The 13,486-nt window shown below is 39.6% G+C and overlaps 1 protein-coding gene across 3 annotated transcripts; it reads left to right on the top strand.

Annotated features, from left to right (window-relative positions):
* Positions 1–865: 865 nt before the first annotated feature.
* Positions 866–11,876, top strand: RXYLT1 (ribitol xylosyltransferase 1). 3 transcript variants are annotated; one of them, XM_058023584.1, is made up of 6 exons: positions 866–1,032; positions 1,499–1,678; positions 2,651–2,753; positions 7,627–7,941; positions 9,607–9,777; positions 10,821–11,876. In XM_058023584.1, the coding sequence occupies exons 1-6, from the start codon at positions 891–893 to the stop codon at positions 11,236–11,238; spliced, it is 1,329 nt and encodes a 442-aa protein (XP_057879567.1). In that variant the 5' UTR covers positions 866–890; the 3' UTR covers positions 11,239–11,876. The 3 variants fall into 3 exon arrangements, with proteins under 3 accessions (XP_057879567.1, XP_057879568.1, XP_057879569.1); XM_058023585.1 differs by lacking the exon at positions 866–1,032 and adding an exon at positions 1,334–1,390; XM_058023586.1 differs by lacking the exons at positions 866–1,032; positions 1,499–1,678 and adding an exon at positions 4,742–4,809 and having other exon boundaries at positions 2,673–2,753.
* Positions 11,877–13,486: the final 1,610 nt, after the last annotated feature.

The following is a 13,486-nucleotide window of genomic DNA, read 5'->3' as shown; positions in this document are numbered from 1 at the left end:
ACGAGCGTGGTAAGACAGAGAAGTCGTGAATGTCCCATCCTTGGAAGTGACCCAGGGCTTTGAGCAACCTGGTCTGGAGGGAAGTATCAGTATCAGTATCAGTATCAGTATCAGTATCAGTATCAGTATTGTTGCCGACAGCAGGAGGAGTTGGAACTCAATGATATTGAAGGTCCCTTCCCACCCCAACAGTCTGTGATTGCTGCCACTGTGCATCATCAGGCTAGACTCATCGTTCAGCAAGTGTACAAGCAATAAAATCAGAGTAAGGATTTGGCAGCAGGCTAACTCTAAGCCTGTTTCAGAAGGCCTTCTAAGATTTCAGCTGGAAACAAGCAGTGGTCCGCTGAATTAGTTTTAGGTCAGGATCCGAGCAAGGGTAAAAAATTGATCAAGAAAAAACCCACTCAGACCCAGAGGAGGCTGTAGGGTTGCGCAGTGCAATACAATCTCTACTGTTCCAGACTCTTTCTTCTTTGGGTAGGTGAAGGGCACTGTGCTTTTGGCTACAATTAGGTCATGGCGCTTGTCTACAAGCTGGTACAGGCTTTACAGAAGCTGTAGCACCTAGCCTTAAGAAGGACTCGTGCATAGTCTTTCCATCTCTCTGTGGAACGTGACTCACTCTGATCAATCCAAGCTTTGCCCATTACAATAAAATTCCCATAACCTGACTCCGCTGTTCATCTCTCCGTTTCCAACCCGGTTACCCGCCATCGCACGGCTGTGCCGGCAGGCTGGGGGGCTGCGGCCAGGGGCAGCTCATGGCCCCGGCGGCTCCGCGCCTCCCCGGCGGCCCAGGGCCCGGCCCAGGCCGGCGGGCGGAGTCTGCTCCCGCCGCTGCCGCCTCCCGGCGCCCCCCGCCGGGCCTTCCGCCCGCGCCGGGCGGGATGCGGGGCGCTCGCAGGCGGCTCTGCTCCGCCCTGATCGTCGCGTACGGCCTCTTCTCCCTCTACGCGGCCTACACCGTGTTCCTGCGCCCGCGCCGCCCGGCCGCCCCCCGCTCGCACCGGGACCGCCACGGCCCGCGAGGTGAGTGCGGCGGCGGGGCCGCTTCGAGCCGCCGTGCCCGGCCTGGCCGCGGCCGGTGCGTCCGGGGCGGCGGGTTTGGAGCGGAGCCGGCCCGGCGGGTTTGGAGCGGGGCCGGCCCGGCGGGCGGGGCCTGGCGGCGGCCTCCGAGGGAGGAGAGCGGGGCCGGCGCCTCCCCGCTCCCCGCCGGGCCTGCGCTGGCTGCGGCGGGCTCCGCTGGGCCTCGGCGGGAACCGCGCGGCACGGCGGGGCAGGAGGAGGCGGCGGCGGCGGTGCTTGTGCTTGTGCTTGTGGTTCTGCTTGCTGTGGTGGTGGTGGTGGTGGCAATGGTGATGTGCACGACCCTGTGCGCATCTGTCAGGTGCTGCGTGAAATTACGAATTTGAGAAAATGAATCAGTTTTCCTACAGTTGTGAATTTGATCTTCTTTTTTATTTTTTTTTAATTTTAATGTAAATCACGCTTTTAGGTTTCACAGATCATGTTACCTTGGGAAATGAAGAGTGGAATCCGTGGGACGCGGATGAGAAAAATGAGCTGGCTGCTTCTCAGCAGAGATATGAAGCTAATCTTAAAATGATAAAATATGTGAGGTCTCACCTAGAACAGACCAGTCTTAGAGTACAGATTTGGGGCAAAGCAGCAATTGGTAAGCAGATGTAGTCAATCTTTACTGGTTATTTAACCTTTCTGGTATAGCACTTTTCTGTGTTTCCTGATGATTAAAATTTATGTATATGATTCCACAGTATGTATATCTGAACATGGGGAGTATTAGGGAGATGCTAGCTGTTACTCAAACTCATGGCAGCATAAGAGTAGTTGAACTCCCTTTGTATCAGTTCCTTTCAAGGCTCTTCTGCATCTGTCAAGGAAAATACCTCAAATGGCAAACAAATGCAGTTGCTTTTTTAATCCAGTCTGGTTTATAGTATGACACAAGGAGAGACCTCTTACTTGCCTAAGCAGATTATTTATTTTTGTCACATTTACACTTTGTGAAATAAAGCATCACACCGTGAGAAATAAAGCGTTTTCTGTAGTGCAGTGTACTGTAGTACTACTACCACTGATGAACTTGGAAATTCTTCTTTTGTGGAAGATAGAGTTTCCCCTCTACACAAACTGGGAACCAAGGTCTTCTCAACCTCTAACTACTGCTGAAGATGTATCACTGTTCTTAGCTTAGCTTTTTTTGGAAATGCCAGGCTTACAGTCAAACTTTCACGTAGCATTGTAGAATACATAGGTATATTGCCTGGTATATTACCATCATAAAAATTGGTGCATTTCACAAAAGCTTAAGGGAAGTATGCTTGTGCTTAAAATGCCAATTAATATTTGCTCATGGTACGTGTGCTGGAAAGAGTTGCTAACAGAAGCAGTAGTGTATATCTTCATCTGCTGATATTTTGTCAGCCAAAGAATCTTTTTAAATGCCAATGTGGGAAAAATTAATCTTAACTAATTCTAAGTCATGTTGTGCAAGAAGCTCTGACATTTATTTCCCAAGTTTCTTATGTTGTGATGCTTTTTCATTTTCCAGAAATAATTTTTTTAGGAGCGTAGAGTAGGCAAGATCTGTTCATTCAAATTCTCCATCATATCTTCATTTATGTAGGTCTTTACCTTTGGCAGCACATTTTTGGAGGGCACCTTGAGCCAGCTGATGTGATTGCACAGTGGAGAGAAGGAAGCCAAAATGCAGGGAAAACATACTTCAGGTATTGTTTATGATGTTGATTTCAATTGTGTAAACTTTAGTAAATAATGCATTGGAAAGGTAAACTGAATGATGCACTGCTCAGGCATTATTTTGGCTGTCTCAAAGTTGTGTTGTTGCAAGTACAGTTGCAAGTACAGTTGCAAGTACTTTAATTTTGTAATGTTTTCATAACTATGTAATACGCACATCGCTTCTCATTCAAAATTATAATTTATACACAAAAACACATACTTGATAAATCTAACTAATTCTAGACCAAACATGTCACTGTTAAAAAATAGAAAACTAGGGAGCAATTTAATCTGGTTTATGATGGTTTGTATTATTAAAAATATATGTAAAAACTTGCCAATTCTGAGAGAAAGAGCAGCCAAGAGACCTCGGTGGCAGGGCGAGGATACAACCCTGAGAACAGTGTAAAGAGCTGGGGCCTGGGGGCTCATAGCTGGTGAGATCAAGCATGCACGTGTGAGGCAGGAAGATGTCTCCTGCTCTTTGGTTTCTGCTGTATTCAGGGGAAAGGGACTTGGCTCATTCATTCATAAATAGGAATGTGTCAAAACCATGATTTGTTTATAACAAAGGCTACCTGTGAGACCTAGCTTCTGGTTAGCTACTTGATTTGCAAACCAAAATTTTGTATGGAAAGGAAGATTACACGTAAAGCACTGTTTGCTTTAACAGTGGTGTTTGATCTATGATGTATGTATGGTTTAAGACTGTTGTCAAATATTTTATATTATTCAGGGAATGATACAGGGCTTTTCTCTGAGTCCCTATTTAATACCATTTTAATGCTTTCTGTGAAGGTACATTGTCTCTTTGGCCACTTAGCCAGTCTGCAGAAGTAGGTCTCCTGCAGCATTTAGTCACTTGCACCAGGACCTGCCTGTTAAAAAAGTTTTCTTTTAATATATAAATTACACAGTTAAGTGAGCTTAACTTCTGAAACGTGTTGCTTCAGGAGGCCATTTTTTCCTTGCACAAGATACGGTTCTAGCTGAAATATTTGAAGGTAGTGTTTGAAGTACGCATGTGATTGTGAATTGAAAAGAGGTTTTAAGTGATCAAAAAACTTTTTAAAATAATTTTGAACTGTTTATGAAAGTATCTAACAGTGAACATGGTACAGGCCATAGAGTCTTTCCAGAAGAAATAGATGAATTTATGTATTCTTTAACAGAAAAAGCTATATTCCTTGTCTGCAAATAAAAGATGATCCTGATTTAGAGAATCAACTATGAACGATGCTTCTGCATCTTTGTAGTCTCCTTGACAGAGCAATAGAGTTTTCAATTCACAAATATAGAGAAAGGATACAGTCCTTCCTTTGAATATTGGACCAGTGCCTACAGTGTAGTTTTAGTGGCAAAAGGCTTTGTTGTTTCCAGAGTTAAAATCTTAGAAGCTATAGAAATCCATGATACTGTGGCATGATAGGTTATCTTCCTGATATTGACATAAGAATTTCTTTAGGCTCTTGCTTTCCACATTTATAACATGAAAATAATTTGCTATACTTAATGAGTCTGTCACTTGACTGATTGTGGTTATTTTCTCTCTAGTGTGCCTGTTTCAGATGATTAATAACTTCACATGTCTCCTTAGGGTATGCATCTCTCAAAGAAAGACTTCTATGCCTGCATTTAAATATCTTCTTGTTATGTCTAGATGTGCCAGAGATAATGGAGTCCCTATTCTAATTTCAACTTGGCTGCTAGGTCCTATAAAAATACAAAGCTTGAGTTTAGTACCAACATAACAAAGGTTAACTTTTGACAGGCTAGTGTAAACTTGTGCAAAGTATATAAAATTTGCAATATAACTGTTATTTTAACAACTAGGCTTCTGAAATAGCTACTTTTTACTCTATTTGGAAATACTAGTTCATGTTGTGGAGAAGAATTATGTGATTTTGGCTTCTCACTGGTTATTTTCTAGAATTGTTTACTGCCTGGCTGAGGTAAATTATCTTTTGATTACTAGATGAGGCTAGAGGGAACTAGCTGAGGTGACATATTTGGAGAATATGTGCTGTTCTGCAGTTCTCTCTGGTAAGTCTAATGATTGTTAAAAAATAGATGTCTGGTGAATGTTTTTAAAGAATAACAAATCTAAAGACACAAAAATGCCAAAATACCACTTGAACACAGTTACATGAATAAGCCCATTCTGTATATTTATGATGATGAATACACGTCTCTAATACAGATTTTGATGGGTACATATTTCCGTCAAAGAAGTTGCCTAAAAAAATACATGAAGTATCAGCTTCTCCTTAAAATGCAGTGATGCTTATTTAAAAACAGGAGTGGTGAAGGAACTTCATCGCTGTGGATTTTAGTAGCCTCTTGGCACATTCATAAAAAAGCAAGAGACCAGGATTTAACGCTTTCTTTGGCTTGAAGCAATTCACACCCTTCACTCCTGTCACCTAGGAAGATGTTGTAGAGCACAGAGTGCCAAACTTCTTACCTCTTATTTGGCAAGAGCTTTCCTAAATTTCTATTTCCCCCAAGTCACACTCTCTCTATTTGATAAACTTTCAGTGCTGCCTTGCCTCAGTCAACTAGGAGAGGTTTCTGTCTATCAGAGGATTCCACCTGGTATAGCTTCTGGCAATTTAGTTTTAATAAAACCCTGTAGTGAAGCTTTTTGAAAGTCCAAAACCACTGTGCCCACTGGATCCTCTTTATCTGTGTTCTTATTGACATGCTTCATCAGATGAATGAAACAGGATTAACTCATTCACAGCAGTGCTTATCTGTATATGTGCTCTATGATCTTACCTATTGATAAGATTCAGTGATCTTACTGTTTATTACAGATTCTTCCAGAGAGGGAATTAATACTGACTGTTCTCCAGAGTCCCCTCAAGTTGTTTTTGTAGATGGGAGTCACTTGTGGTTTGGACTGCTCCTTTCCAAGTTCTTTTCTTGATTTTCTCATTTTTATGTAATTGCTTTTTTGCATATGGGATATTTCTATGCTGAATGTATTTATTATTATTTCTATTACTGCAAGTGTTAAATTTAATCCTTGCTATTAAAGAATGGCTGTCTCAACACCTCCAGAATGGGCACTGTTAGACCCAGTCTAAAACAGCATCTTTTTGTATGACTGTCTATCACTAGTAAGGAAAACCAAGGACTTTGTAGAAAGCAAATCATGTATTTAGTCCAAAAAAGGTAATTTTCCCATATTATCTTTGCTTTAGCCTTCATGTGAGTGGTTAGTACTCTAAGGACTGCTCCCTCCATTTAGCAGCTTCTGTAGTGTCTCTTCCATTTCCCAATCCCAGTTGTGTTCTGATTGGGAGTTAATAGCACAGCCCTAGCACGGTGTTTTGATTATTAAAGTATGGATTTATGAGACTTGCACTGTGTTACTTTTTTTCCCCCACTGTAATTTTATGCTGTTCAACTACATATATTGCTACCCACAGGTCATTGCTTCCTGACCTGTACATCTGTTATTGCTGTAAAGCTGTTACCCTCAAAGTGCTGTGTCATAGGAAAAACCCTTTTCCCCAAGTCTCTTTGCAAGGTGATCACGTGTACATATTTAGTCTCTATTTGAGGCATTCCAAAGCTCAAGGTATTCTCTTTTAGGAATCCCTGTGATTCTGTTCTCATTGTCTGTTAAACTTTGGATTTAAGTCTTGATTGTGACTTAGCATTTAATGTATGAGAAGTCTTGATTCCAGGTCATGAGTCTTACGAATCTTGGCTCCAAAATACATCACTTCCACCAAGCCAGCAGCATGTCAGCTTAACTCAGGTTTAAATACACTTGTCTAAGGTCAGTCTGCCTCAGATAACTTCACTGGAGTAGTCTTTACAGTTTTTGTTGTGAGACCTTTTTTTACTCAGTAAGTATATTTGAACTGAAACTAGCTGTCAGTCTCAGCACTTCATGAGTTAAAACTCATGCTCACTCTAAATTAAGTTTTGCTGGTAGCTGAAAAACTAGTAATGCAGCAGATCTAGAAAATTATCACTTAACTGACTTTTATTTTTAAACAATGCTGTTTTCCCCCTCCACTTTTTCTCAAGCTGTGTAACTGCTACTTCTTTGCATTCGGTCAATAATCTGTTAAGACACCAGGTAACTAGAGCAGGGGCTGGCAAATACTGGTTTGTTTCATTGAAGTTCATAAATGGCTTTTGTCACATACTTGCAAATGATTAAAGAGTTGGTAGTTTTGCTACATGACTGAAATTCTTCTGTTAAATACATTGTTGAAGATCTAGAAATGACATTTTATAACAAATGTTCATGCTTACTACCTTGTATCAGGGCCTCAAGTTTGACCTGGGGCATACAGCCAACCTAAGTTGGATAGATGTTTATTGTGTTATCAATTCTACACAGAAGAAACTTAACCAAAATACTGAGAAAAGTGATATGCAAGACTAGCTAACTATCACTCTTAATGATACCAGATTGTGTATAGTCTTCAGGTTTTTGGGAGGGCCTCTTTCTTGTTCTAATACAGCAGTCATTGGTTATCACTGGAATTAAGAAAATATAAGCATCAAGGTGCACCCTTTTTTGAAAGGTGGTTGATTTACACACATTTTGAGGTTTGAGTATTGTACTAGTTCTGATTTATTGACAAAATACCTTATTCTAGTCAATCACCTTTTACCTGAATAAAAATGAAAGCAGCTTTACTCTGTGCTAAGCAGTACATACTAACAGCAGAAGTAGTTGTAGTTGCACGTTAATTTTGCAGCATATTGCATTTACTTTATTGAAGAAAATATAATCTCTGGAGTGCAGTGTAGTAAGACTAGCTAGAGGACTAAGGCAAATAATTAGTCTTACAAAGTCTTACTTTGTTTGATGTTGTATTTTGGCTTTCTCAGCTTCCTGACTGGCCCCTCCGTAGTTCCCGGCTATTTCTCGGTGGAGGCGGAGCATGTGGTGCTGGTGCTGAACGGCAGGGAGCCGGCGAAGGTCGCCTACGCCACGCAGTGGCTGCACTACGCGCAGACACTGATGGAGACCCACAAAATCCAGCACGTGGCCGTGGTGCTGCTCGGCAACGAGCAGTGCAACAACGCCTGGATTCAGCCATACCTGAAACGAAACGGGGGATTTGTCAGTCTGCTCTTTGTTACCTATGACTACGCGTTCGTGAATGAAGAAGATATTTTCCAGTGGCCTTTAGGAGTAGCTACGTAAGTGCTATAGACAGAAGTTGCAATTGATTCATTAATTGTTGTGCGTGAGGTATGGAAAATATGACTCTTAGTGCTTTTGCCCAAAACAATTTTAATAAATAAATTGCAGAACGTGATCCTATCAGTCATTTTCTAAATCAGGCATTGGAGTCTTTGAAAGTTGCATTTAGCGATTAAAATTATAACAGGAAGAGGGTACTAGTGTTTAGGAAACTTTAGGAAAATGAACCTGTGTCTCCTGAGATTTTCTGTTTATTCTTTCTTCAGAAGATTTGCTCTTGAGATTATCATGACTGCTGATGTAATACATACCAGTGATATGGAGATTCAAAAGATAATTATGTAATAAAGTTGCAGGTACTATTTGTTCAGAAAAGCAAAGTACTATTTTTAACCTCCGTTATGGCTCAAAAGGCTTCCCATTTGGAGTTGTTATACTCCAGTAACACAGTAGTGTAAACTTGCTTAACTGCTTGTTTAAAAAAAACCATTTTTGTTATACTTAAGTGCTCAAATTATTTATGTGGAGTAAATAAAGTTTTGGTTCAGCTACATGCATTTTTACTTCTTATTAACAGAGTTGATAGTGGTTTAGTGACTTACCAGGGTAATAGAAGCTGAAAGGAATACAGGATTATTTTCATACCTTGTGTTGAATTTGAATTCAATATCCTATATTGATCTAGTTTGCTCAACAAGCTGGAAAACTGTATAGAGCTTTTTATATACAGCTTGAACTTGTTCACAGTGTCTCTGACATATGCTAAATTTGGATTATTGATGATGTCAAAGAATCGATGGTATTGGAAGTTCCTAAGTGGAAAGAAGTTGAGTTTTGAGATGCAGAGATTAAGGTGACAGTGAAGAGAAAACAACAACACTTAGAACAACAAACGAGGGTGCAAAGCTGGGTGGAGGAAGATAAATTTGGTATCAAAATGGGGTTTCCAGACCTTGCATACAACGGCTGTAAAAAACAGGTTAAAGGCGTGAAAATTTGCTGGCTTTTCCAAGTAAAGAGGGAAAATGAAGATGTGGAATGATGCAAAAATATTTGTCATGAAGGAATAAATGCTTATTAGAAACTAAGTGAATTGACATTCATCATGCAGGAGAAGAATGAGAACAGGATGCAATAATGATGTGCATTATTGTCCATCAAATAATGCACAATAAGCTATTTAGTAGCCAAAAGATTTGATTATTGAGTTCACTCAGATCAAAGTGAGATTTTCCTTTGAGAGGTTACCAGTGGTATTTTCAGTAGAGGAGCATATCCAGAGATTAAGGTAGGTGAGACTTGCATGCCATAGTTACTGTTAAACTGGCCATTTCAGTCAAAACTTGTGGTTGCATCAAGAGCAGCTTCTTTGGAAAAGCATGTTGGTCAAGGACATTCTGTAATCTGCACATTTAATATTTCTGGTGTTGAAAGAAGATGTAAGTATTCCGGAAACTTTGTGAAGGTCCTGATGGGGGTAAAGGGAATAAAGACATACTTTTAGGACAGGATGTGACTTGGTTTACTTCTGAGTCTGTCTGTAGAGATGGATTGGCAATAAGCAGGTGGTTTTAGTCATAATATATGATGCACTGAAAATGAAATGCTGCAAAATGTTTTCCTTTGATAGGGTTGTCTAACTTACACATTTTTTTTTACAGCTACAGAAATTTTCCAGTTGTGGAACCCAGCTGGTCAATGCTACATGATCCAAGATCATATCTATGTAATTTCTTAGGAACAGTTTATAAGAATTCTTCTAGAGAAACCCTCATCGAAATTCTGAAACAGGACGGGCTTGACAAACTTTGCTGGATTGCAGCCAGAGAACAGTAAGACTTTAATTTACTTCATGAAAATATTGAGTTTTTTGCCTGGTTCATTATTATCAATCTTTTCTTGAGTGTTAAAAAATAATACAAATAAAGGTAATTAGTCATTAAGTCAGGGAATAGTGCAGAGACTTCATTTAAGTGAACATAACAGCATTTCTGTTATATTTTACATAAGGCATATTTTTAAATCTAGTTTAGAAAAGTCTCCTCTGTATATAACCTATATAACCATCAAAGACCATCTGCTTTTTTCTTACAAATATTTGATTATGAGAAGAAACATATTATCTTGTATTTTGTGGAGTTTCATGTCTTTAGTCAAAGAAAAAAGACAGCCATATTTTGTTGAGTTCCACATGAGAGTGGATTTAATCTGTACAGCACAGTTATTTTTTAACTAACAAGAGTAGGGTTCTGATGGTATTTCTTAACTTTGAAAAGCAACACCTATAAAATGTTGGATAGCAGGCAGAGTGGTGCTTAGGTAGACCTTAGCTGCCCTGATGAAGAGTCTCAGGAGATGGATTGTATCTGTGACGTAAACTCTTATCTCCCAGACATCTTGAGGCACTTCAAGTAGATGAATTCAGGTTAAACCAATTGCTCTGCTTCCTAGGTTTTGAAGAGCAAACCTCTTTTGAGGCCAAAAAAAAGTTATTAAAAAGCCCATTGAGCGTCTCCCTTTTTGTCTGTTTCTAAACTGTGCTGTGAAGTAAATTGACATATGCATCATCCAAGTCATGCAGAAGATTTGGAGTGGCATTTCAATTTGTTTCTTACATTTTTAAGTGTTAATAATTTCCAGAAAGGGCCACATATTACAATCTGTTTTTTAACAGTGACATTTTCAATAAATTTTTAGAAGATTTTTAAGAGCAGTTAAGACTAAAAATAAAAGTTAATTCACTGTGCGTGTAATACAAAATTTTTACACTAATAGCATTTTCAGTTTTATAACTAATAGAAATTAAATCATATCACTATTTTTTCATTGCAGTGCCTGTGAGGAAGATATTAATTTTCACTTTTTCCTTTCCTAGGTGGCAGCCTCAAGAAACAAATGAAAGTTTCAAGAACTATCAAGATGCCTTGCTGCAGAGTGATTTGACATTGTGCCCAGTGGGAATAAATACAGAATGTTACAGAATTTATGAAGCTTGTTCCTATGGATCTCTGCCTGTTATAGAAGATGTAATGACACCGGGTGATTGCGGAAATTCATCAGCCTACCACAGTGCTCCATTGCAATTATTAAAAACCATGGGGGCTCCATTTATCTTTATTAAAAACTGGAAAGAGCTTCCTGCTATTCTAGAGAAAGAAAAAAAAATGAGCTTACAAGAAAAGATTCAAAGGAGAAAAAAGCTTTTAGAATGGTATCGAAACTTCAAAGCATGGATGAGACAAAAATTCATTAATACTTTGGAAAATTCATTTTTGCCCAGTGATAAAGGATAAATTGTCTCGTTTGAAAATCTAGAGTAGATGACAGTTTAATTTCCATTAACCTGAGGCAGCTTTTATTTAAAAGTAACCTCACAGGACAGATGCATTCCTTTTAAAGTCAGTGGAATTGCTCTAAGCTTGGCCAAGAGCTACATTTGGCCCTCCATCTTTAATGACTTTCTGAGAGGTTGTCGACATAATATGATGGTACAAGGATGACAACAGTTTCGTTACTATTTTCACAATTTTTATATTGCTTTGTGACCTGGTAAAAATTTTTAATTGTAATATTTTAAAATTTTAAGGATAATGTCTTTGAGCATGTGAATTTGGTAAAATCCAACCTAAAAATATCAGTTGTGTTTGAAGAAAAAAGAATGGAGGCTGTATGGTACAGGGTAATTTATTAGGGAAACTAAAAAAGAAAAGTATTATTACAAAATTGCCAGGTTTAGCATATTCTGGTAATATGTTTTGAAAATGTGAACTGTTTTGAAAATGTGAACTGTTTACTTGGTTGACATTTCATTTCCAGCAAAGTGACCATAAAGCTAAAGACTGTGGAATAAAAATGTGTATTTCAAGGTAAAAATAGAGAGCTCTTTCTTGAAAATATTTGATAGCAATATATTTCATCTGAAATACCAAAATTACTTTCTTTCATTTGTTTTTAGTCTTGGGCCATACCTTTCTGTGTTTCTGCTCTTTCATCACCTGTAGTTACAGCTGCATGTTCAGAACCCTGAGCCTTAGACACGAGCCTACCTGTAGCTTGTCTGATTGCTCAAAATCTGCTGAAACTCATCAACGCCAAAAGATGGCAGAAGTGTAATACTGCATGGTTATGGGACTGTGTGTACCATAAACAGTTTCAATGCTTTTTTGTTAAATGTAGCCAAAGGGATCCATTCCTGTTCTTGTGTGTGTGCAGTTCCCTCCAGTCTGTTCTGCTGAGCAGTAGGACTGCACACACACCACTGCCATACCAAAGGGCTGTAGTAGCCACTTGTGCCTGACCACAGCGTGACACGTGGGGTCATTCTCATGCAGCAATTCAAAGGCTGTACAGCTAAGTAGTAGTCATTTGTGTACTGATTCTGCCTAGTTCTGGAGCATGTGTCACACAAGGGCAGTTCTGTGGTAATGTGAATTGTCTGTCTAACATGAACTGCTGTGACTTATCATCCACCCGTTTCATCTGAAGTGTCCTGCAGTTGCAGTACAATGCAAACATACTCCATTCAGCTGAGACTGGAAGTACTGCAGTGAGTTGATGAGAACTGCTTACAGGTTGGCATTGCTAGACCAAATTCACAACAAATGTCCAGCACACTTAGGATTTGAAGCCCATCAGCAGTACACAGCACTCGAGGGTTAGAGGAGGCTTGAGTATCTGCAGTAACCATAGAAACGTGGAATGCTTTAGGTTGGAAGATCATTAACCCCCCTGCCAGGGGCAAGGATGCCTCCCACTATCCCAGGTTGCTCAGAGCACCAGCGAGCCTGGCCTTGGAATAATTCCAGGGATGAGGCCATCCATATCTTTTCTGGACAGCCTGTTCCATGTCTCACTACTGTAATAATGTAATCTCTGCTGTATTTTTCCTCTAGTAGAATCTTTATCTCTAAACAAGCTACAAAACTGCAGAACAATCATTTGGAGCAGTGTTTCTCAACTTGTCAGCAAGAGATTCCTTGGCACTCCTGCAGGATTTCAAGAAACTGCAGAAAACAGCTCTCATAAGTCTTTACCAGTTAGGCTGAGGTTCTTATAAAAGAGGCTGCAGCTCCTAAAAACCTGTAGTGGTATGCAGGTTGAAGTCTGCAAAACAGTTGAGTGTGTAACTTGGTTCATCAGCAAAAGAAAGATGCTGCTATTGATGTGGTCATTTCTAAGTAATGTGTGAGTTTTTCCAAACTCACAGGAGTTGTATGTTAAGGGAGGCTAACACATATACCAAAATTTTAGTAGAATTTCACTTTGCAGCTGCTTGCCTGCTTTGGGAGTTCAAAGGGAATTATTTTATCTATTGAACCAATTCTTGACACTTCAAATTCACCTTTTTCCAGCAGGAGCTGGCACCAAGAGTTTTTTCTTGTGTAGTATTTCTAGTGCAAATGGAGCAAAACATTTTGAAGTCAAGGAAGGGATTCCTAACACATTAGGCAGGTTGTTAGTGTTTTAATTGTTCTCTCATTCCACTGTCCAACATGTGGAAGAAATTGTCAACTCTGCTGTATTTAGATCCAGAGCTGAGCA

This window comes from Melospiza georgiana, chromosome 4 (assembly GCF_028018845.1).
Source record: "Melospiza georgiana isolate bMelGeo1 chromosome 4, bMelGeo1.pri, whole genome shotgun sequence".
NCBI lineage: Eukaryota > Metazoa > Chordata > Aves > Passeriformes > Passerellidae > Melospiza > Melospiza georgiana.
Note: the sequence above shows the minus strand (reverse complement) of the source record. Positions and strands in the feature narration are given on the sequence as shown.

Coding starts and splice junctions, on each gene's coding strand:
- RXYLT1 (XM_058023584.1), top strand. CDS start 891: ATGCGGGGCGCTCGCAGGCGGCTCTGCTCCGCCCTGATCGTCGCGTAC. Junction 1,033..1,498: donor GGACCGCCACGGCCCGCGAG/GTGAGTGCGGCG, acceptor TCACGCTTTTAG/GTTTCACAGATCATGTTACC. Junction 2,754..7,626: donor GCAGGGAAAACATACTTCAG/GTATTGTTTATG, acceptor TGGCTTTCTCAG/CTTCCTGACTGGCCCCTCCG.